Below are 25,330 nucleotides of genomic sequence, written 5' to 3' on the forward strand. Positions count from 1 at the left end.
ACATGTGACAAAGCTTTTGGCCAATGGAACAAAAGTAGTTGTAGTTTATGTCACACCTGAGCAAAAGTTTTAAGAGGCATCAAGACTTTTCTCCTGCTCTGTTGCTCTTCCCTTCTATCCCAAGAATAGACATGACCTACATAGAAGCTGTTTATTCAGCCTGAGTCTCCAAATGGGCAGACACATAGAGCCACAGCCTGGAAAAGAGCCATAGCTAAGGTGCAGCCTAAAGGTAAAATAAGCAAGAAATAAACCTTAGTTACTGTAAGCCACTGAAATTTCATTTTTGTTTGTTTTTAACCTAGTATAATAGTGGCTCCAAAAGACAGAAGATGCCTAGATCCCTCAGTCATTGCTTAGATGACAGCAGCCTAGAGACTCATCCAAACAGATGCCCTGTGTTGGATTGCCACGTGAATAAGAAATAAACTGTTATTGCACCAAGCCACTAAAATGCTGGGATCACCTGTTACTGTAATAGCCTATCCTGATTAATACACTTTCTCTGTGAAGTCTTTCCTTATCACCAGAATTAATCATTCTCTTCTCTATTCTATTTCTGTACTTTATGCATACTTTTATTGTACATTCCATACTATTAAATAGCACTTTTTAAACTAAAGTATAGTCAATTTACAATATTGTGTTAGCTTCAGGTGTACAGCAAAGTGATTTGGTTATACATATATACATATGTAATATATTTATATTTTTTTTATGCTTTTCCATTATAGTGTATTACAAGATATTGAATATAGTTCCCTGTGCTATACAGCAGATCCTCGTTGTTTATCTATTTTATATATGGTAGTTTGCATCTGTTAACCCCATACTCCTAAATTATCACTCCCCCTCTTCCCCTTTGGTAACCACAAGTTTGTTTTCTATGTCTGTGAGTCTGTTTCGGTTTTGTAAATAAGTTCATTTGTACTATTTTTTAGATCCACATATAAGTGATATCATATAATATTTGTCTTTCTCTGTCTTACTTCACTTAGTATGATCATCTCTAGGTCCTTCCATGTTGCTACAAATGGCATTATTTCATTCTTTTTTATGGCTGAGTAATATTCCATTATATATATCATATATATATATATCAAAATATATCACATCTTCTTTATCCATTCATCTGTTAATGGACAGTTAGGTTGCTTCCATGTCTTGGCTATTGTAAACATGCTGCTGTGAACATTGGGGTGCATGCATCTTTTCAAATTAGAGTTTTCTTTGGATATATGCCCAGGAGTAGGATTGCAGGATCATATGGTAGCTTTATTTTTAGTTTTTTAAGGAACCTCCATACTGTTTTCCATATTGGCTGCACCAATTTACATTCCCACCAGCAGTGTAGGAGGGTAACCTCTTCTCTACACCCTCTCCGGTATTTATTATTTGTAGACTTTTTGATGATAGCCATTCTGAACAGAGTGAGGTAATACCTCAATGTGGGTTTCTTTTTTATTGGAGCATAGTTGATTTACACTGTTGTGTTAGTTTCTGCCGTACAACAGAGTGAATCAGTTATACATATACATATATCCACTCTTTTTTAGATTCTTTTCCCATATAGGTCATTACAGAGTACTGAGTAGAGTTCAGTGTGGTTTTGATTTGCACTTCTCTAATAATTAGCGATGCTAAGCATCTTTTCATGTGCCTGTTAGCCATCTGTATGTCTTCTCTGGAGAAATGTCTATTAAATAGCACTTTTTTACACACCAGCTTCCCCTACTAGTCTATGAGCTCCATGCGGTCAGAGCTGCTGTTCTGATCATCTTTGAATCTCAGCATATAGCAGACGCTCACTTAAAAAGAGTCAGGTGCTTGGACCGTAACATGTCAGCAGTTCATAAGCACTCATGTACCTCAATAGTTTTAATGTCAATGAAAATATTTCTCTCTTCCAATTACAGGGTTTCTATAACATTACTGCTTCAAAAATAAGTGAATAAGGATTGCTAAGTAAGGACTAACTCACTAAATATTGCCAAACTGGAACTGCTAAAACTTAAATGGTGCTTTGACATCACATGGTCATTAAAACCTTAAACTGCACACTGTACAGCTAGTACAAAAATTTTAAATAGTTTATTTCCCAAAGTAATTAAACACACATAAATGTACCATAAATCCATACCTGATTTCTTTGCTTTTCGACTTCATCCTCAGACGTGCAGTTGGACAGAATCTCAGACCATTCCAGGCGCTCCTTCGGTGTCTTCACTGCAAGACTATCAAATATTTCAAAGTAAAGCCATGCCAGATCCTTAGCCAACTGCAGCTTTCCACACGCAATGTGCCTCCATGTAGACCAGGACAGGCGTGGGTAACCTCCCTCTGTGGCCCGGGTTCGCACATAGGTGGATATCTTCCTGAGATAGTGAAGACTGAACTTGGATGGAGGGGGGACCTGCAAGGCGCCCACTATAAAGGGTTCTGCTTTCACCCAGAGTTGAACTTCGGACTGATCCATATTATCTCTAAGGACATCTGTGTGAAAAGGCTTCTTTGCATACCTAGGAAACAAAGTTTCTTCACAAACTAATTTGAAATAAAACTCATTTACACAGTTTCTTGTAAGGTGACCCCTCCCTTAACTGTTTTTAAATGTACTCTGTCAATTTAAAAAGTGGATCTAGTTCATCAAACAAAAGCAGAATAGATTTTTGGTCAGATCTCATTATAATCTATTTGAGCAAGAAAAATATTGTGATAAAACTATCTCACTTGATTTGTTCAAAGTGGTTGTTCAAGGAAGAGTGTGTAAATGCATGAAGTATGAGATAGATGCCTGCTCAGGACAAAGAAAAGATGAAATGGGAAAGAGCCATCCTATCACCAGAAATCTTGCTCTATCCTGAGGGGAAACACTAGTCAAAATAAGGGGAATAAGATTTCAAAGTCCAATCACTTACACATAGAGGATGACTGACTAAAGATCTGGATGTGTTAGCTGACCATATGAGCTCAATATGAAGCACTGGCACAGGGTGGCAGACTAGAATGCTCAGGTAAATGTAGGCTGCAAAAATAGATCAAGGAAGGTCAAAGCATCTTTAGTCTCTGTAACAGTGAACCTGTTCTGGCATATTCTACTGTCCTTAGTTCAGATGCAATATTTTTAGATTTTGTTTGTTCATTGTTTGTTATAACAACAATACATGATTTTTAGGAAACATTTGTTAAATATCTAAAAATAGAACGGGAGGAAATCATCCACAGTCCCACCACCAAGGGAAACTAGTTAATACTTTACTGTACGTCCTTCCTGTCTTTTTTTTCTACACAGGTTAGATATTAGTTTTTGAATTGTCATAGTTGCGATAATACTATATATTCTGTATTAGTTTATAATACAATTCTGTCTTATTTTAAAAGCTTAAGACAGCACTCTAGATAAATGTACCCCAGTTTATTCAACTGTTCTATTTTCAGACATTTTGTAGGTTTAAAATTTTTCACAAAAACAAGATAGGCAAAATATTGATCATTGTTGAAGCTGGATGATGAATACCTGGGGGTTCACTTACCTATTCTACTTTTGTGTATGTTAAAATTTTCCACTAAAAAATGTTTACGTGTTTTCACTTTTATAAATAATGCTATAATTACCATCTTTCTGCATATTTTCTGCATTATGATTAATTCCCAGAGAAAATTTTCAGATGTGCATTTGTGAAATGAAGTAACTGAGATTTCTGAAGCTCCTGACATATATTACCATTGTTTTCCAAAATGATTATATCAAATTGTTCAATTTGATTATATCAAAATGTTTTATTGCTATTATTATGTTTTGCATTTTACTTTAAGAAAATTGTGCTTCTTTTGGGAATTCTCTGTTCAAAAAGTAATTGACATCAATTGAGTGCTTACTATGTGCCAGGTAGCATTCTAAGTATTTCATGTTCTTCATCTTTCATCCGCACGACCACCTGGAGATACATATGATTATCCCCATTTTCAGATGAGAAAACTGAGGCTTAGAAAAGTTAAGGGACTTACTCAAAGTCACATACTTGAGTTGGCAGAGCCCTGGATTAGAATTCAAGTCTGTCTGACTTGAGAACTGTGTTACTTACAAATGTATTTTAGGAACCCAGTTTTGGGAGAATCTGGAAAATAGGAGTGAATCCAGAAGAGAATTACCAGAATGACTGGCTTTAAATGGAAGGCCACCTAAGGACCAGGTGTAAAATCATGGAAGCATAAACCCAAAAGAAGGGTGTGAGAGGGTAGATGGCAGCTGTGTTCCAAATTGGGAATGGCTTAACGTCCCTCTGAGTAACACCAGACGATGAAAGTTCTGTGAGGAAGATCTTAGTCCGCTCCAAAATGAAAACAGGCTTCTCTGTGAGGTACTGACCCCTGTCCCTGAAGTTAGCAATCAAAAGCCAGAACCTGGGGATGAACCCTCTATTCTAACCACGAAACTAGAGAGGGCTAAATTCGTAAACATAAACTGGGGCTCCTTCCCTCTTCAAAAGCTCCCCTGGGATGCGCTGGGATCCGGCTTATTCAGGCAGGGAGATCGGCGCGAGGCCCAGGCGGTCCTACCGAGGCTTCGCCGCCACCTCGTCCGCTCTCTGGGGTAGGACGCGGTCTAGGATGGGGCTCTGAGTGGGCCGCCCGAGCGCGCCCCGATCGCACTTCGGGAACCAAGAAGCCCCAGCTGACAGGGTCCGTAGAGGACCCAAGACCTGGCGAGCGCGAAGGCGGCCTCCCCAGCCCAAGCCCGAGGCGTGATGGTTTCCTCCCTCCTTCCCTGGCACCGGCCCGCGCGCGGTTACCTGCGAAGACGGGAGCCAACCGACCGCATCTCCCAGCGCGCAGCCGCGCCTCGCCCGCCAGACCTGCCCGCGCCCGCCGCCCACCCACTGCGCAAGCGCAAGGCCTCGCACCACAGAGACCTGGAGGACAACGTTGCTAGAGCGGCCCGGTACTTCTTCCGCGATTTGGGAAACAGTTGGCTGAGGCCGAGAGTTCTTGATGCTGAAACGTGGAGCCAGACCCGCTCGCTTTGTGGTGTCGCGCTGTTCTACTCAGGGTATTAGGAAGTTTTCCATTGCTCCACAGAGCTGTGGTCAGCCACTAGCTGCTGGTAAGGTCAGCACGCTTTGATCAGTAACAATAATGATAATGACAGTTTACATTTATAGAATGCTTACTGTGGGCTGGGCACCGATTAAAGCACCTTTACGTATCTTATCTCAGTCTTCCTAAGAGCCCTCTAAGTTAAGTACGTTTGTTTTACTGATGAGGGCTTAGAGAGGTGAAAGTAACACAGAGACCGAGCTAAGACAAAAACCCAGGATGTCTGAAGCGAGAGCCACCAGGGTTAGCTCCTTAACTTTAGCTTTTCCTCCATGTTACCGCCTTCAGGAAGCTTTTTTTTGATTTCACCCAGCATAGGAACATAACTCCTTCCTCTAAAACTCCATTTTATGATTTTTGGTCATTTCCTGCTTTTTTTTTAAATTTAATTTTATTTTTTATACAGCAGGTTCTTATTAGTCATCAGTTTTATACACATCAGTGTCTACATGTCAATCCAATCTCCCAATTCATCACACCACCCCCCCCCCCCGCGGTTTTCCCCCCTTGGTGTCCATACGTTTGTTCTCTACATCTGTGTCTCAGTTTCTGCCCTGCAAACTGGATCACCTGTACCATTTTTCTAGATTCCACATATATGCGTTAATATACGGTATTTGTTTTTCTCTTTCTGACTTCACTCTATGACAGTCCCTAGATCCATCCACGTCTCAACAAATGACCCAATTTCGTTCCTTTTTATGGCTGAGTAATATTCCATTGTATATATGTATCACATCTTCTTTATCCATTTGTCTGTCGATGGGCATTTAGGTTGCTTCCATGACCTGGCTATTGTAAATAGTGCTGCAATGAACATTGGGGTGCATGTGTCTTTTTGAATTATGGTTTTCTCTGGGTATATGCCCAGTAATGGGATTGCTGGATCATATGGTAGTTCTATTTTTAGTTTTTTAAGGAACCTCCATACTGTTCTCCATAGTGGCTGTATCAATTTACATTCCCACCAACAGTGCAAGAGGGTTCCCTTTTCTCCACACCCTCTCCAGCATTTGTTGTTTGTACATTTTCTGATGATGGCCATTCTAACTGGTGTGAGGTGATACCTCATTGTAGTTTTGATTTGCATTTCTCTAATAATTAGTGATGTTGAACAGCTTTTCATGTGCTTCTTAGCCATCTGTATGTCTTCTTTGGAGAGATGTCTATTTAGGTCTTCTGCCCATTTTTGGATTGGGTTGTTTGTTTTTTTAATATTGAGCTGCATGAGCTGTTTATATATTTTGGAGATTAATCCTTTGTCCGTTGATTCATTTTCAAATATTTTCTCCCATTCTGAGGGTTATCTTTTCGTCTTGTTTATGGTTTCCTTTGCTGTGCAAAAGCTTTTAAGTTTCATTAGGTTCCATTTGTTTATTTTTGTTTTTATATCCATTACTCTAGGAGGTGGATCAAAAAAGATCTTGCTGTGATTTATGTCAGAGTGTTCTTCCTATGTTTTCCTCTAAGAGTTTTATAGTGTCTGGTTTACATTTAGGTCTCTAAACCATTTTGAGTTTATTTTTGTGTATGGTGTTAGGGAGTCTAATTTCATTCTTTTACATGTAGCTGTCCAGTTTTCCCAGCACCACTTATTGAAGAGACTGTCTTTTCTCCATTGTATATCCTTGCCTCCTTTATCATAGATTAGTTGACCATAGGTGCATGGGTTTATCTCTGGGCTTTCTATCTTGTTCCATTGATCTATGTTTCTGTTTTTGTGCCAGTACCACACTGTCTTGATTACTTTAGCTTTGTAGTATAGTCTGAAGTCAGGGAGTCTGATTCCTCCAGCTCTGTTTCTTTCACTCAAGACTGCTTTGGCTGTTCAGGGTCTTTTGTGTCTCCATACACATTTTAAGATTTTTTGTTCTAGTTATGTAAAAAATGCCATTGGTAGTTTGATAGGGATTGCATTGAATCTGTAGATTGCTTTGGGTAGTATAGTCATTTTCACAATATTGAGTCTTCCAATCCAAGAACATGGTATATCTCTCCATCTGTTGGTATCAACTTTAATTTCTTTCATCAGTGTCTTATAGTTTTCTGCATACAGGTCTTTTGTCTCCCTAGGTAGGTTTATTCCTAGGTATTTTATTCTTTTTCTTGCAATGGTAAATGGGAGTGTTTCCTTAATTTCTCTTTCAGATTTTTCATCATTAGTGTATAGGAATGCAAGAGATTTCTGTGCATTAATGTTATATCCTGCAACTTTGCCAAATTCATTGATTAGCTCTAGTAGTTTTCTGGTGGCATCTTTAGGATTCTCTATGTATAGTGTCATGTCATCTGCAAACAGTGACAGTTTTACTTCTTCTTTTCCAATTTGTATTCCTTTTATTTCTTTTTCTTCTCTGATTACCGTGGCTAGGACTTCCAAAACAATGTTGGATAATAGTGGTGAGAGTGGACATCCTTGTCTTGTCCCTGATCTTAGAGGAAAGGTCATTTCCTGCTTTCTTAGTTCGTTTATGGTCTCTCTAGGTGTGGGAGATACAAAGGTAAATAAGACCATAAAATGCAATTTAGTTCCTCTTTTATGAGGCCTCTCTCCCCTAGTAGGCATCTTCCTGAAAGCAGTAACCTGGTCTACCTCTTACCTCTGCACTGTGTCTGGCACAGTGCTAGGCACTAGGATTACAGCAGTGAACAAAACACATAAGGTTCTTGCTTTCTTGGAGTGTATATTTTAATAGGGAGAATAGATAATACATTAGGAAAATAAAATAGAATAATTTCAGATGTTAGTAAGTGCTATAAAATTTGGGGAAAGGGGTGAGTGCCAAATCTGAGCTGAGGCCTGAAGAATAAGAAGCCAGCACACGAAGATCACAGTCGAAGCGACTTTGTCTCTGTTACAAGCTCTGTCCTAGGTTGCTGTTCTAGACAGCTGTGAACAAAACAGTACAGATTCATGCTTTCATGAAAGTGGCATTCCAATGTGTGTGAGTGTGGGGGGCAGGGATGGAAATAATAAAATAGCACACTGTAAGAATAGAGACTCAGTAGGGGCCAATTTTGATTGGTTGGTCAGGGAAGTCTGCTATGAGGTGGTGAATTTAAGCTGTTATCTGAGTTTAAAAAGGAGTCACCCATGTTAGGATCTGAGGAAAGAGCGTTTCAGGCAGAGAACAGCTAGAACAAATGCCCTAGGCAGGAATGAGCTTGGGGTATTCAAAAAAGAAAAGAAACCACTTTTATTGGAACGTGGTAAGGAGTATACTAGGTGAGGGTACAGATCATATAAGATGTTTGTTCTTTTTCCCCAGCTTTATTGAGAAATAATGTTTCTATAAGCTAGTATAAAGACTTGGGATCTTATTGCAAGTGTAATGAAAAGCCATTCGAGGCTTTTAAGCAGACAAATTATATGATCTGACATGTTTGTAAAAAATCATGGCGGGGGAAGGGACGGGGTGAAAAAAAGATACTAAGATATTACGAGTGGAGGCAGGGAGGCCAGTTAGGAAGCCCTTGCCAGGTGGGAGATAACGTGACTTAGCCCAGAGAGGTAGTGGAGATGTAGAATAGTGGACAGATTCAAGATATGGTTTAAAGGTAAAGATTTGGATAGGGGATACAGGAGAGAATCAAGGAAGGCACCTAAAGTTTTGTAGTGAACAACTAGGTGGTGCAATTACTGAAATGAGCAAAAATGGGGGGGGGGGGAGGATCCTTTCTCTTCTTAACTGTAATATTTATTATTCTTTGCGTGCTTACTATGTGCCAGACGCTGTGCTAGACGGTTTACAGATTTTCTCCTACTAAAATTTCACAACACTACCAGTAAATGCTTTGTCTCAGGTTTGTAGATAAAGCAAATTAGTGTCAGGCTGGGAGCGAGGAGGGAACCTGTTCTCACCGCTAGGAAGTGGTGGAAGCTGAATCCGAACCTAAGTCTGCTTCCAGGGCCACTCCTCATCAGGCCTCTTCTTTGCGAAACCGAGACAATTTTCTCCTGGGTTTGTTAGAATATAAAATATGATCTAAGCTATGCATCAGCCGTACCGTCCGCGTGGAGCTCTTGTCCCCGCCCATTTCGCCCGCGTCCTTCCTCCCCGGCGTACAGCGCCTAGCCCTTGGTGAATGAAATTCCGAGCCTCGTAACCAAGATAAAATCTCCCTCCCGCAATTGGTCAGTGCTGGAGGAGGAGCCCCGTGATTGGTGGAGAGTCCAAGGAGGCGGGCGAAGGGAAACTGTGTGTACCGCGATGCCGGCTCTTGGAACCCTTTCCCCACCACCAATCTTTACGTAATTTTCTGCGACTCGCAGGTGCCGGGGCTGAGCGGATTCCTGCGGAGGCACGATTCTCTGACGTTTCCCCTTCTAATTGGTCGGGAGCTGCGGCTGTAGTTCCGAAGCCTAACTGGCCGGCCTCACCGCCTCGGAGGTGAAGTGTACTGCGCTGATTGGCTGTGAGGCGCCGGCCGCGTGTGATGTCCCGAGCAGCGATTGGCTCTGGCCCGCTGGGTGCTTCTCTCGCCGGGACTCGGACTCCCGGGAAGTGGACTGGTAGAGGAGGGGGCAAGCTGGCTGTCGCTCCCGACTAAGTCGGAGACTCCGGCGTGAGGCGGCCTCTCAGGGCCGGGGGCGCTGGCGAGCCGACGCGGCGGCGGCGGCGGAGGCTGTGAAGAGTGCGGGGGTCAGGGGCCCGCACAGAGAGACCATGGCCCCACAGAACCTGGGCACCTTCTGCCTGTTGCTGCTGTACCTCATCGGGGCCGTGATCGCTGGGTGAGGAACTGGCATCCGCGGGCACGGGGCCCTTAAGTCAGTCTTGGCTGGGGAGGAGGCTTGAGGGAGGAGGGGGCATTGTCACACTGGGGGAGTGGAGAGGGGCGTTGCTGTGGTGAGGCGGTGGAGCGGAGGAATGGATAGCGTGGGCCAGGCTTGTGGGGGTGGAGAGGAGAGCAGTGGGTGATACGGGTGAGAGGGGCTTAGACCCAGAAGCCCTAGAGCTAGATTTGCCTAGAGAAGTGAGGGTTGGATGCAGTGCCAAAAGCAACGTGGTGGGAGGGGGCTGCTGAGCTGGAGAAGAGGACAATGCAATGTTGAGCCTGCAACAAGCCATTGGGCTGACATTAAGTGGGTGGGTTATGATGCCAGGCCAAGTGAGGAAATGGGGAGGACAGGTTAGGGAGGCCATGCTGGGACTGAAGGAAGTTGGATTGAGGGAGCAAGGCAGACCCTTGGGAGAGCCCTTGTACTTCTCAGCTTCTTGAGATACTGAGCCTGAGTTGTCATCATGCCTCACTGTCTCTCCATGGAGCATTCTTAGGAAGCTGAATGGTATTATGAGCGGGGAAAAAACATTTCCACTACTACACCAATAGGTGGTAGACTGGGATTCTAGCCCACCCCACTTACGAATTATGTGACCTTGAAGGAACATTTCAGTTCTCATCTGTGACATGAGGATGATAATGTGCCACCTGTTTGAAGGAAGTAGGACCACCTGAACTCTTGAGATTCTCCGGCCTTTAATAAGATCCACTTTCGCATAGGCCTGCTGACCACAGGGTATGATATGCCAGGCTCATATTTTAGAATGTGGGGAATAGTAAAGTCTTAGCTTTTGACAAATGTATGGGTTGCTCTGAATGTAGAAAGCACTACCTAGCAGAGCTTTAAACTTTAAATACTTGTTATTCTCTTAAAAGTTTTTTCCCTGTGCATATATGCTTCAACTTCGTTGGTTTTTTTTTTTCTTGTGAAACATATTAAATTTCTAAAATAAAAATTAACTTCTCCTAGGTAATGCTTTATTGGGTTTTTTAACATGTTTTTGTTAGTACTTTTTGCACTTAAAGCAGTGGATACCTTAAGTTGTTTAAACAAGATTTCAGGATAAATACTGTTAGTACTGTAGCTATAAACTTCAGTTTTTCATAAAGGATTCTCTTGGGGACCGTCATGTTGATGCTGAGTTATGCCAGCCATCTTTTCCCTGTATTTTTCTCAGCTGTTACTTAACCATTTTTATATTAAGTATAGCCTAAGCCTCACTTTTTATATAGCTAGCTCTTTTGTCATTAACATGAGTGAAACTTTTGATTTATTTAGTTCTTGTCTCAAGAGATGTCAAGTTTTTGCAGATTTTTGGGATGTGGTGATAAAGCACCTAAATAATCCTCATGGAACCCCTTGTCAGTGATAATTTTTAAAATTTATACATTAAATGGTTTTCCTAAAGTGTGACTAAGAGCTTATGAAATACATTTTTTAAAGTTCTGTCATATATTACGTGGATCTTGATACCCCAATGCATTTTTCCCCACTGCATTTTAAAATTGCCATCATTACTACATCATCTTCCTGTGAACAACTTTCCCATCCCTTTGGTTGAGAGAATGCATTTTCAGAATAATTTCTGCTGGCTAAAGTGACTCTGGCAAAAGGAATAGACTTTTGTGAGCATGCTTATTTATTCATTTCATTCAACGAATATTTATTGGTGTCTTCTATGCGCTGGCTTTGGTCCCTGCCCTGAAACTTTGTTAGTCTTATTCTGTCTTCACATTGGCCCTTCCTGCAAAGATTCCCTTTACAATTAATTTGGTTCCAACATAGCTCCTGGCAAGGAGGTCAGTGGATCTCCACTTTATCTTCTAGCTCATGCCATGTACATATTTGCAGCTACTGAGACTTATAGACGCCTGCATATGGGTTCCAGCAGCTGTCTCTAATTAAGACTTAACCTAGACAAACTAGTATAACTAGTATAACTAGTAATGACTGCAAAATTGAAATTTTCTCTCTCAGCAAAAAACTCCACAACTCATACATTCAAATGGGTGTTATTCTCTCTTCAAGCTTTTTATTTGGGCTTTGACTTAACCTCTGTGTTAACCTCTGAAGTTAACTTCAGTCACTTCATCTTTAACATTCCAAGAGTGTTACTGTTAGAACATAGAACATTTCTGTGACATAATCTTTTTGAGTAAAGAACATCTCTGACATAATCTTTTTGAACAAAGAAATTCATCCGTTGAGACTGACCTTTGGAAGCAGTCAAAAGTCATTTGAAGTCAGTAATAGGGGAGAAAAAAGAGAGTCAATTTGATTATACAGTTCTTGGTTGAAAGTGATGTGTGACCATAAAATAAGAAAATGACTTTCTTGACTAAGGGTAGTTCTAAGAGAAGAATGCCAGAGATATTTTGAATAATTCTAGTATTGTTCAAAAAGTACATAGCCTCTCATTGTGATTACTTCAATATGAGACTCATTACAAATTCTGGTGTGTTCTCTTTTTAGTCATTCTTTTTCGTGTGTCACGTGGGTACCTTCATTTTCCTACCTCTGCTCAGACACAAACCTAAATGTAAAGGAAAAAATTTCACTTTTAAAAATGTAGTGTATTAACTCTTTAATGAAGTATCTTCTCCCTCTCCCCCACCCTCAGGCGAGATTTCTATAAGATCTTAGGGGTGCCTCGCAGTGCCTCTATAAAGGATATTAAAAAGGCCTACAGGAAACTAGCCCTGCAGCTTCATCCTGACCGGAATCCTGATGATCCTCGAGCGCAGGAGAAATTCCAGGATCTGGGTGCTGCTTATGAGGTGAGTCAGGAAAAGGATGAAGTATGAATAAAACCTACAGATTCAGAAAAAAACCATGTAACGCTGAGTAACACTCTCATTTTTCAGGTCACTTTTAAAAAAAAAATTGACAATAGATAAAAGTAGCACTTGATGCTATATTGTACATTAATGTTAGTACGTGCTACTTCTTGCCCTTTTCATTTCAGTATTTGTCTTATTGTGGAGAGTAATGTTGAAAAAGACAAATGAAAGAAAATAGGATTGGTAGGTTAATACGTAGATTGATGATCAATCACTCCGTTTGAGAGTTGCAGCCAGAAACAGAAATAAAATCTAAATGAGGATTGCAAATCCACATGTGCCCATGTGGATCAGGCAGATAACATGCAGGGCAGGTATAAGATACAACAGGAGAGTGGATATTCTACCTCCATGTTAGGAATCAGTAGCGATTGAAGAGGACTGTGACAGGCTGAAGACTTCTTGCCCCATTTCAAGGGAACAGCTGTTATTCAACACCAGCCGGTTTTTGCCGTGTACAGATGCAAACACTGTGTTTGCACACTGTGGCCAGATCATTTAATTTTTCAGGAGGAGTGGAAATCCTGATTTTTTGGTAAATTCTCCTGGTTGTAAAATGTTGGTAACTAATTCAATTTAAAATTTTCTTTTACATGCAGATCAAAGAAAACACAGCTACAGTTTGAATTTGCAACCTGTAATCTAGAGGTCAAAATACTTTCATGTGTATCGTCTCATTTAATCTTCATTAGGACACCATGAAATATAGGAGAGCTGGGCATTTTCTTATTACCATTTAAAAAAAATTTTTAACAACACAGAGGAATATTTACTGAATGCTTAATAATCTTTTTACTATTTGAAAAACCATTATACACAGAACCTTTCAACACTATGGTGAAAAAATTTTACAAATAAGTCACTGATAATCTTTCATATGTATTAATTTAGGAGTTAGCTGTATTGTGTGTGTTGCAGTTCACCTTTCCCCTAGAAATAGAATACTATTATTCTGTGGTTATACTTTTTCTTTTCAGCTTTATTGAGATATAATTGACAAATATAATTGTAAGATATTTAAAGTATATATTGTGATTACTTGGTACACATATACATTGTGAAAGGATTTCACCCATCTAGTTAATCCATCACCTCATATATTTATTGTTTTGGTGAGAACATTTAAGCTCTGCTTTCTTAGCAAATTTCAGTTATACGATACAGTGTTATCAATTCTAGTCACCATTTATTCACATTTTCTAAAAGGGCACAGAAAAAAATAATTTGACTCCAAAAGTCAGAGAGCTACAACTTCTGAATTCAAATTAAATCCCTATATAGTGAGAAGACTGAAAACAAATCTGAAAAATATTTTAGTGGAAAAAAACCCAGAAGGAAGGGATCCCAAGGCCTCCTAGGTTAAAGAAGTGAATGAACCCAAACAGTGACTTACATACCCAGGTGAAACCTAGAACTAATGGGGTTTCCCTTTCTTCTCTCAACACCTATAGGACCAAAATTCCTAACCGCAGGCCCACAAATAAACTTGAGAGGGTTGGTGGACCCTCTTAAATTACTGTATGTAACATTTCTTTCTTGTTGATAATATGGATTCCATATTTCACACTGTGTTTCCCATGAGTATTCCCATTGCTTGCTAGGAACCCAATAATCAAAAATATTTTCTGGGGAAACTGTTGCTAAGAATTTACCATGCTCTTTAAAGACTCTACCATGTTCTTTAGCCATGACCTAGGCAAGACTATACATAGATCATTCATGAAATTGCAGTTTAACTCTTAAGAGCCTTTCTGGTCACTAGTTCAAATTTTCTTTTTTCTTTGTATCATTCACTTGATTGCCTGCCTTTGGTCCTTAGATAAATTAGTGTTCACAAATCAGAATCCCAGTAAAGTTGAAGAGTCTTTTGTGAATACAAATCTGTCTTCTCTACTGAGCTGGGATTACTACTGGCATTTTAATTAATTGAGACTCTGGTTGGTTGGCCAGTCAACTAAGAAACTCCTTTTTTTCTTTTAATAATAAAAGTTTCCAAGACTATGGAATAAAGTTGCATTCCTTAGACAGAAGAAAAGTGAGGAGTAAGTGAATGGTAATAGATAACTTTAGGAGTAATTTGGGGGTAGTTATTACAGAAGCCTCCTATGTCCAAAAAGAAGCTGACTTAAAAAATAGTCTTTGTTTTGGGGTTTTGAAATGGTGTTTCTTATGGACCCAAATGTGGGGTTCATTTCTTTGCCAAGACAGGAACAGAGAAGTAGACTTGAAAGTGAAAATATTGGAAATCCAGATCACATAATAATGAGTTTTGTTTTGTTTTGTTTTTTAAAGTTAACTCTGCCCATTTCTACTTCCCCAAAGTGGCTATTTTTTTAGGATATTTACCAAACAATTTTTTTCTCACCTGGTCTATCACAGTGGCTTTAGTTGAGTACTCTGGTCACTTCTAGACTAACCCATTTGTCTTTGCTTTTAAGAATGCTCACTCTCTTGTACACTGAATTTCTTTTTATCCTTCTAAATGTATCTTAAATGTTAGTAGGTTTTTGCTGTGGCACCTTACACATCATTCAGGCCCTGAGCCAAAAGTGTGTCCTATTTACATACGCCCATCAGATCTTCCCTTTCTTTTGCTGAGTCAACAAGCCCCATCTACTTCCAACCTCACGTTTCCTGAGCCAACACAAGTATGGGTTTCTATAACTTTCTCCTTCGGTCTGCTATCTAAATAGACGTTTAAGAATATCAAAGAACATAAAGTTATTCAATTTTCAAAGTTATATGTGTGCATATATTTCAGAATGCTCTAAATAAATGGGAGGCTGTGTTTTGGAGGGCAAAATTTGAGAACATTGAAACTTATTTTGTTTTACATTCTTTAGTTCTATATATGGAATGGTCTCAATGAGAAAGCGTATACCTATGACTGAGTATGTAGTTTTCTAAAACCATTAAAACTTCAGAAAGTCTTTTCAAGTTGTGAAATTTAGCTTGAGCATCCTTCATAGAGCAGTGTCCCTTTTCACTCTTTGCAGTTCAAACTCAGGAGGTTATGAGCTGTGTGTGGCAGACAGCATTCTTCCCAAATGGATTTCTACATGTATCAAAAGAATGAAAAGGGAATATGAAAATATTGCAGTGTAGAGCTTTCTGGAGACCTGTCCTTGGAGTCCCTTGACTTGCCAGTCTCTTAATGTGTGTGTGGTAGTGGGGTGTAGGGGTTATGGTATAGACGTGTAGGGCTGAGCAAACTTGACGGCTGTCCGAATTTACTGCTTCTGTGACTAATGACAGTCTCTCATAGTCATGTCCTAGTTTATAGTTTAGAGAGAGAATATAACATAGTGGTTAACAGCCTAAACACTGGAGTCAAACTACATGGGAAGTAAACCTGAGGAATTCATCTCACCTCTTTCCTGTTACTGCCCTCACATTCATAGCCATGTCGCTAATCTCCAGCGTGATATTTATATGGCTAGGTGAGTTTTGATAAATTTAAATTAAAAACATGAATTGAGCATTGTGGAAAGTTACAAAATGAACACTGATCAAAGAATTTAGTCTGATAAAGAAAATAACTTTATAAACATGCCTTAATACCATACATAATGAAAACTGAATTCCACTAAAATTTTACACACAGTATCAGAGTTTAAAAACAAAAACATAAATGTGAATTGACCTTACCTGAATATTACCAACTCATAATCTTTTCTTCCACTGGCTTTTGCCCCCAGGTTCTGTCAGATAGTGAGAAACGGAAACAATATGACACTTACGGTGAAGAAGGATTAAAAGATGGGCATCAGAGCTCCCATGGAGACATTTTTTCACAGTAAGTAATTTATCTATCTGCAGGGTATTAGTGTCTGAGAATGGATCACTTAGTGATTATTAAAGAATTATCCTTGCTCCCTTGTTCAGAAGCTTTCAATGAAGAGTACAACTCAACTGATCCTTGACCAAGAGGTCATTCATCATCCTTTCTGTGGGAATATACTCCTCTGTTTTCACAAAGCTCCAGAAAAGACAGGTGGCACTAAAAGGGATGTCCATCTAGCCAACCATATCAATTAAATCAACCCTGACTGTGTTGTGGGGGATATATGTTGGAAACCAGTTCATTTTATCTCCTTGCTGTCTTAGAATCTGCAAACCACTTGATGAGCAAAGTGATTCTTATAAGCGGAGAGAGAAATTCCTACTCTCATACCCAAAGCTGACTCTTCATCCTATCCACAAGAGAGGGATGATTATGATAATCAGCATTGTTGGAAGGAGTTGGGTTAGAGGCTCTTCATCCCTTGCTGGGCCCAGCTTTCTGGGAGTGCTAAGAGGCTGGAATAATAAACATCTTTCCTTCCCGCTCTTTGAGCCCCTCTTTGTTGAGCATTTGAATTTTCATATGTCCTGATGATGCATAAATAGATCTTGATCTGGGGTTTCAAGTCAAGTTATAAATAAAAAGATGTTTGAATATGCATTTCTATGGGGAGAGGATGCATTGCTTTCTTCAGATTCTCTTCAGATTCTTCAGATTCTCAAGAGAATTTTCTTCAGATTCTCAGATTTCTTCAGATTTGTGAACCCTTCCCCAAAAGAAGTAAGAATCACTGTTGCTACAACAGCTTCCCTCATTTAGTGTTTGGGGGTGACAGTAGATTTTCAGGACTTACAACGATGTGTGAGTAATATTATTAGGAAATCTTTCTCTTCCCCAGGATTGATTTGGCTGCTTTAGCCTACCAGGGAAGTGTCCTGTTTGAACCCCTTAGCAGTAAGAAGTGATACCCAGGGATGCCAGAAAGAAAAAAGGCTCTGCCCTTGCTCTTTCCCCACCAAAATCTCCTTCTCTGCTTTTATTTAAAATTCAGGGAATCCATTCACCAAGATTGGGTTTTGGTTTTGTTTTTTGGAGGGGTTGGGGTTGTTGTATATTTGTCATCACTATGCTAACATCTGAGGCTCTTAATAACCAAAACTTAACATCAAGATTAGAACTCCTGTACAATTGAAGGTCACTGTTTATAGTAATCTCAAAGTGACGCTTCTGTTACTTAACACAAATTAATTTTGGTCTTATGAGACCAGAACTTCCTTTCCTGTAAGATCCAGAGTTTTACTAAGGCTGATGCTTTTTTAGTTTAATTATGTATCCAAGATTTTTGTACAAAGCAGTAGCTTGTTTCAGCAAAGTTAGTTTCTAAAAAAGCATGTAAAGGTGAACACTACAAACGTCCAAAATTACCATTAGGTTTGGCAATACATGGATTTATATAGACTATACCCTTTCTCAGTGTCTCCATTATATCCTGATATTTGTCAGTATTGAGAGAGATTATTTTTTCATTGATTAAGAATTCATTGGCATACTGTATACACTGTGCTGTGTGTTTGGACAATATTAAAAAGTAAATTTTTTTGTAGTAGGGGCAATATAGTTGACATTATAGAAATTAAAAATTGTGTATGATGTATGACTCCAATGTATTAAAATGTCTTTCAGTTTTGCTCACTGGTGGGACACAATATTTTATCAATGTGAAGAAAACTAAAATTATAAGAGGTGAACTCTGATTTCTTTTCGTGATGATTTTACACTTACCAACAGCTTCTTTGGAGATTTTGGTTTCATGTTTGGAGGAACCCCTCGTCAGCAAGACAGAAATATTCCAAGAGGAAGTGATATTATTGTAGATCTAGAAGTCACTTTGGAAGAAGTATATGCAGGAAATTTTGTAGAAGTAAGTCCAAACTATACAGCTATTCATATTGACTCCCAGAATGTGTTCTTATGACTAAAAACAAGAGGTTTCTGTGTACCTTCTCTGTCTTTTAGGGGGTGGGGAGGTGTATAGAATTGAATTAATCATAATCCTTGGTTCATGATATGCTGTTATTATTTCATGAACTCATCACTCAGCCCAAGAACTAAATAAAACAATACCAGGAGTTATATCTACCTACATGCTACTTCCCTATTCCGTTCACTTGCCTCCTTTCCCAGGTAACTGTCTAATATCCTGAGTTTTGTCTTTATTGTTCCCTTGCCACTCGTGTTTGTTTGTTTTATTACATATATAGGAATACCTGAATAATATATTGTTTACTTTCACTGTTTTTGACTTTGTAAAAATGATATCATACTATACATTATCTTCTGAGACTGGCCTTTTTTACTCACTCTTAATATTGTCGGGATTCATCCATGTTGTTGCTTATAGCTATAATTCTGCTGAATAGAATTTCATTGTGACCACGTTACGTCAATAGGCATGTAGGTTACCTCCAGTTTTTTTCAATTCCAAGCTGTGCTTTTAGGAAGTCTTGTACATATATCCAGGTAAAAAGATTACTTTCCCATGTTCCCTTGCAGACCTGTTGTCTGTCATCATTGCTAATACATAATGTGCATCACTCTTTGCAGTTAGCATGCTCCTAAACAAATTCCTTTTTAATCTAATTATTGTAAAGGATGTATATGACCTTGCTATTTAAATGCCCCCATGGTAAGTTCTTTTTAAGAAAAAATTACCTTGAGAGAGCATAGTGGTTAAAAGCACAGAGTTTGGAGCTAGACTGCCTGGTTTAGAATCCTGGCTCTACCGTACATTGGTTATGTGACCTTGGTCGTATTACTGAGCCTTTCTGTGCTTTCATCCTTTCCTCTGTAAAATGGAGATAATAGCAGCATCTACCTCATAAAGCTGCTATGAGGATTAAATGAGTTCATAACTATATGTGATCAGGGCCTTGCTTGGCACATACTAAGTGCTATAAAGTGTTGGCTCTAATTATTGTTATTGTTATTTATTCCGTTGACCTGGGCTTTCATATGTTCGTAGACTTTGAGGGATTTTTCTCCAAGCATTCATGTCATCTCACTGCATGAGCATGTGCCCTATGATTAGCAGGTGTTTGACTAAACAGGCAAAATCAAGAGTACATTTCTTCAAATATTTTAGTTTCTAGTGATTTAGAGGGATCAGAATGTTTAATTGCAGTCAGCTACAAGGAGATGATGGTTGAGTCTTTTCTTATGGGTTTAGAGTATCTGAATCGAGACAGCACTGGAAAACACCGCCAGGTGGAGTTGCCTGAAACCAGGAAGTGTTTTCATGAGGTTAATCATAGCTAATCCTGGGATGGGAGCCACATACCAGCTTTTGAAGGCTGTGGTTGTTCTTCAGGGCTTCTGCTTTACACAGCTCAGATTTCTCAAGAGATAGTAATTCTGTGCACTACTTTAACTCAGTAGTAGTTTGTCATGGCTTAGAAAAGGTGATTCCATACATACTACCTTTCAGTTCTCTTCTTTCTTACCCTCCTCTCTCTTCTCCAACTTCAAACTTTGAGTCAGTTAAAGATCCATTTGCTCCACTCCTGTGTGGGAGCTGACTTATAACTTCTCCAAGACTTCTCTCAGCTGTGGGTCTCCCTGAGGGATGGCTTGGGAGAGAAGGGGAAGTGCCAACCCCAGCAGGTGCACAGAGCCCCGATCTGGTGAGGAAACCAAAGGCTGTGGGACACAAGAGAGAAGCTGATCCTGTGTGTGTACTTGCTAGGTGGTTAGAAACAAACCTGTGGCAAGGCAGGCCCCTGGCAAACGGAAGTGCAACTGCAGGCAGGAGATGCGGACTACCCAGCTGGGCCCCGGGCGCTTCCAGATGACCCAGGAGGTGGTCTGCGACGAGTGCCCAAATGTCAAGTGAGTGCAAGCACCTTCTTTGCTCTGCCAAGGGACACTTTAATCACCTCCTTTGTCTAATAAAATGCCAGTGGTCCATACCTAGATTTTTTTTTCCCTCCCTCTCCCCCATCCTTCTCTCTCTCCCTCATGTTATACCAGAGGATAGAGCAAAGAAATGTACAGTTTAATTTTTTCCGAAAGTGTCTATTCAGAATATCTCCTTTTATGTTTATGAACTAATAAGCAGGGCCCTTTATTTCTGAATATACTTAACAAAAATGTTGATATTTTTCCGTTTTCCTACTTGGAATGTTTCCTTTTTCCTACTTGGAATATTTAGAGCAGTCTTATGTGTACAGCTAACATTTCAGATTAGAGAAGTACTATTTGCTGATTTATGTTATAAATACAACTATTTAATTGAACCTTCAATTGTATATATTAAAACTAGCTCAGTTATTTGTGGGATCAGTGAAAAAAATCAAATAGGATAAACTCTCCTGTTAGATTTTCTGATAAACATGATGCTGTCCTTTCAGGTGCGCATTTATGTAAGTGCGAGTAGTTTTCTCTGTTACCGATCACTCACTTCAAGGGAATCAGTCTACTGCAGGCTTTTTTGGAGTCAGCAGACGCATGGTTATGTGATATATAGTAGCTTTGCCCTGGCTTTTGGCAGGTGGAAGGTGTAAATGGATATCAGGTGGTTTTGTCATTTAGGGATACAGGATAGTCTTCCAAGAAAAAGGTCTGATTGAGTAGATAAACCTTTATTATCTGTATCTGGGGTTTGGTTTATATTTTCTTTCTTCTTTTTTTTTTTTTTTTTCTTTTAAATGCTCTTTGTCTCAGACTAGTGAATGAAGAACGAACACTGGAGGTCGAAATTGAACCTGGGGTGAGAGATGGCATGGAGTACCCCTTTATTGGAGAAGGTGAAATATTGATATTGATGTTTTATTATTGTAACTTTATGCTCCCGCCTGCTTATGAACACCTCCCACCCCCCCACCTCACCCCATACATACCTCGTGGCCACCTAGTAAATGCATATATCATTTCCAACACACTTCAGTCAGTTATAGGACACAGAAAGCCTTTTTATGACCATCCTTAAGCATCCTGGTTGGTCCACTTAAGCAGTAGCATTACTGTTTATCCTTTGACTATCATGACCGAAAGTTACTGTCAAGTAGCCTAAGTTAGGTCAAAGTTTAAATATTCAGAACTTAATGGATTAATTTTAACTCAGCAACAAAAGAAGATATGTAACTCTAGTTGGCATTAATAAGATGCTCTCAGACCTCACTTAGGGGTTAAATTTAAATCTCTAGAAGAAAAATAGCTTTAAAACATCAGATTCAGGAGACCAGTGAATCATTCTTTGTTTAGGAAATAAGTCACGTTATTTATTGCTGTGTCTGAGTCCCAGGTGATCCTCACTAATAATCTGAGACTTGATATAACCAGGTAGACACGCTGCTCTCACAGATAGGCTTGACAGTCAAAGCCTAAGGTAGTGGCTTTAGAAAATTCTCTCAACTGCTAAATAGATTTGCAGTGTTCGACTTGCATGGCTTACAGTGTGCTGTAATCTCTTCTCTTCTGACAAGGTGAGCCTCATGTGGATGGAGAGCCAGGAGACTTACGGTTCCGAATCAAAGTTGTCAAGTAAGTAACCTCAGTTTAGAGGCCTTCTCTTTAGCCCTCGCTTTTCAGAGGAGTCAGGTTAGAGAAATATGGGTAGCCACCAGGGCACTTCCAGACTTTTTCCTCTGTTTCATGCCCTTAATACCCTAAATGTGTAACTCTACAGCCATACTGAAAATTCGGGGTTGGAGCCTAGGATTGAGTCCATTTACTTATTTACTCAGGACTTCCAAGTCCAAAAGATGTTGGGAGGAAAGCATCGGTATTAAGAGTAAGGAGCTGTGAAAGAGGGACCAACAAGGAGACCAGAGATTTTAACTGAGGAAATACGGCCCCACACAAGAATGGGAGACTTTTCCATAGAAAGGAGCTTCTCTGACATAATCTGCAGCTGCTGGGCAGCTTCTCTGGTTGGCTTCTCTTCAACATGCAGTTCTACTTACATAAGAATTTTACCTGGGACTCAGGTTTTCTTGTTTATCACTTGTCTCTTTTTTTTTTTTTTTTTTTTTTTTTGCGGTATGCGGGCCTCTCACTGTTGTGGCCTCTCCTGTTGCGGAGCACAGGCTCCGGACGCACAGGCTCAGCGGCCATGGCTCATGGGCCCAGCCGCTCCGCGGCATGTGGGATCTTCCCAGACCAGGGCACGAACCCGTGTCCCCTGCATCGGCAGGCGGACTCTGAACCACTGCTCCACCAGGGAAGCCCATATCACTTGTCTCTTGTTACCACTTTGGAAACCAGTGATACCTCTGCTTCTAAGGATTCATTGAAACGAGGTTCCCACCCAAATATGGAGAAATGGGCCCCCAGTGCCAAGGACTTTTTTACCTCATAGCACTCTTTAATCTTGGTGATCTTTCCCCAACCTTCCTCACCTACCTTGTCTTTCCCATCACTTCCCAGAGAAACTAGCACATGTGCTGTTCCCTGAATAAACCTGGTACCTTCTCAAGTCCTTATCATTGCCAGAATTCCCTCTTGCCCTATCCCCACCCTCCCCTGCACCCACCTTATTTGCAGCTTCAGAGCTGATCGGGCCTTACAAGCCCAGCTCTAGAAGCCCCCCAGGACCCGTCCCTGATGCCCTTCTCCCCCAGTCCCACAGCCAGAAGTTGTCCTTCTCTCTTTTCCATAATCTAGTTACTTGTATTTTAATTACATGCTTTGACTTCTGCTGATTGTAAGCTCCTTAAGATTAGAGTTTAATAAATCTTAGGCTACTTTACAGTCTTGATTAATACTATACACGAAGGAGTGTCTAATAAATGCCTATTTCTTGAAAGAGTGGCATTCATCCTTTTCCATGATTTTTCTAAAAACTTTTTGAACTCCTCCCAAAGAAAGACTTTGGAAGTTAATGATCTTTACCTTGTTCTGTTCTAGGCACCCAATATTTGAAAGGCGAGGAGATGACTTATACACAAACGTGACAATCTCCCTCGTGGAGTCTCTGGTGGGCTTCGATATGGATATTGCTCACTTGGATGGTCACAAGGTAAGCAAACCAGTTCTCCCACTTCCTGTCCTTTTAAAGCCTTCACATGGCTGCTGTTGAGGTTACTTCAGCCACTTCAGTCATTTGGAGCCACGGGCACTAAGTGCTCAGGCTTTGTTCTGTCATCTTTCCTCACTCTGCTGCTGAACGTGTAGCAGTAACAACGCCACAGACCCCTCAGCTACTCAGAGGTGATTGCACAGCCTTTGGCAGTCTTGTCTTTACAGTCTCCGTTGGCAAAAGCCTTACTTCTTTACGTGTTTCGTTTTTCTTTTTCTTTTTGAAAACCTTCTCTTTCTTTGGCTCGCACTGTCCTAATGATGTTTCCCCCGCCCCTTCATCCTGCTGCTCTGAGCCATGACATGGGCTCTGGGCACCAGTACTCACTGGAAGCTGTGTGTTGTGCTTCGAGAGTACCAGTCCCGCTCCAGTCCATCCCCTTTGCTTTCCAGGTACATATTTCCCGGGATAAGATCACCAGACCGGGAGCCAAGCTATGGAAGAAAGGGGAAGGGCTCCCCAACTTTGACAACAACAACATCAAGGGCTCTTTGATAATCACTTTCGATGTGGATTTTCCAAAAGAACAGTTATCAGAGGAAGCAAGAGAAGGTGAGGGTATAATGTTTACTGTTCAAGGAAAGGTGAGGTCTACATTAGAAGGATTAGAGGCTTAGGGGGGGTCTGCAATGACTGATTGAGAAGAGGGCCCAGTCAGTGGGTCCTAAGTAAAAAGGAAAGGGTGAGAGAGGTCAAAACTGGAAAGAGGACAAAGAAGAAGGAATGGAAGACAGCCAAAGAGCTTTCTGTCCATTTCAATTGCCTCTTATCGGATTTTGTGGGATGTATGTGTGGTATATGTGCCTGAGACACAAAGACAAGGGGTCACCTTGGACGTGCATGTATGGGTATCCACATGCGATAAAGTTAGACATTGCTAGTTACTTGTTTAATTCAGATCCGTGGTTGTCATAAGGCCTTTTGTGAGCCTCCCCATGAAACATGCTCTTCAAACTCTGGGGAAGTCACTTTTTTGTTAACGGAGTCATTTGTTCATTCTTTCCTCAGGTATCAAACAGCTGCTGAAACAAGGATCAGTGCAGAAGGTATACAATGGACTGCAAGGATATTAAGAGTGAATAAAATTGGACTTTGTTTTAAAATAAGTGAATCGGCGATATTTATTATCTGCAGGGGTTTTTTTGTGTGTGTTTTTGTTTTCATTTTCAATATGCAAGTTTGGTTTAATTTTTTTTTCTTCTAATGATCGTCACGAAATGAATAAGAGGGCTTAAGAATTTGTCCATTCATGTTGAGAAAAGAATGACCAGCAGAAGGTTTAATAATACCTCTCCCTTTGGGGATTTATGTCTGGTGCTGCCGCCCGAGTTTCAGGAATTAAAGCTGCAAGAGGACTCCAGGAGCAAAAGACACAATATAAAGGGTTGGAGTTAATTGTTAGCTATTTCATTCGAAATGCCAACTGGAGAAGTCTGTTTCTAAATACAATTTTGTTGTTAATTTTTTCTTGACTCCTGTTTCTTGTTGGTGTAGTTACCTTCTTGTCTCTTCCATCTCCATTTTGGTCATTTTTCCTTGATCAGCCTCATTTCCCTCCTTGGGGCCTGTGAGCTAGTTGGGTTTTCCTCCCATCAAGCAAGATGAATATACAAACCTGTGGAAGAGTGATGAAGATCCAGTCCCCGTACCCAATTAAACACACATGGCACTTTCTAGAAAGGAGCCTGAAGAAAATTAGAGATGGGAGTAGGTGAAACAAGATCACACCACCACCTAATTGTCCTTGA

At 40.3% G+C, this 25,330-nt stretch overlaps 2 protein-coding genes across 5 annotated transcripts in view; one reads left to right on the plus strand and one right to left on the minus strand.

Annotated features, from left to right (window-relative positions):
* TBCCD1 (TBCC domain containing 1) overlaps positions 1–4,867 on the minus strand; it is a 21,088-nt gene extending 16,221 nt beyond the window's left edge. For 3 of the 4 annotated variants that reach the window (XM_060099265.1, XM_060099266.1, XM_060099264.1), the window contains exons 1-2: positions 4,794–4,867; positions 2,141–2,519 (exon numbers count right to left, since the gene is read on the minus strand). In XM_060099265.1, the coding sequence (XP_059955248.1) occupies positions 2,141–2,519; positions 4,794–4,822 (408 nt within the window). In that variant the 5' untranslated portion in view covers positions 4,823–4,867. The remainder of the gene's footprint in view (positions 1–2,140; positions 2,520–4,793) is intronic. The other variant, XM_060099268.1, reaches the window with a different exon arrangement.
* Positions 4,868–9,564: 4,697 nt separating this feature from the next.
* DNAJB11 (DnaJ heat shock protein family (Hsp40) member B11) lies at positions 9,565–25,048 on the plus strand. Its single transcript, XM_060100107.1, has 10 exons — positions 9,565–9,832; positions 12,504–12,660; positions 16,422–16,519; positions 18,296–18,428; positions 20,250–20,392; positions 21,227–21,309; positions 21,988–22,045; positions 23,411–23,522; positions 23,975–24,134; positions 24,591–25,048. Exons 1-10 carry the CDS (start codon positions 9,765–9,767, stop codon positions 24,653–24,655), a joined length of 1,077 nt encoding a protein of 358 aa, XP_059956090.1. The 5' UTR covers positions 9,565–9,764; the 3' UTR covers positions 24,656–25,048.
* Positions 25,049–25,330: the final 282 nt, after the last annotated feature.

The sequence above is a fragment of the Mesoplodon densirostris genome, chromosome 5 (genome assembly GCF_025265405.1).
Source record: "Mesoplodon densirostris isolate mMesDen1 chromosome 5, mMesDen1 primary haplotype, whole genome shotgun sequence".
In the NCBI taxonomy this organism is placed as follows: domain Eukaryota; kingdom Metazoa; phylum Chordata; class Mammalia; order Artiodactyla; family Ziphiidae; genus Mesoplodon; species Mesoplodon densirostris.

Excerpts from the sequence above, each read along its gene's own strand:
- DNAJB11 (XM_060100107.1), top strand. The coding sequence starts at position 9,765 with ATGGCCCCACAGAACCTGGGCACCTTCTGCCTGTTGCTGCTGTACCTC. Across the intron at positions 21,310-21,987 it reads GTACCCCTTTATTGGAGAAG|GTGAGCCTCATGTGGATGGA; the intron begins GTGAAATATTGA and ends TCTTCTGACAAG. Across the intron at positions 22,046-23,410 it reads TTCCGAATCAAAGTTGTCAA|GCACCCAATATTTGAAAGGC; the intron begins GTAAGTAACCTC and ends GTTCTGTTCTAG.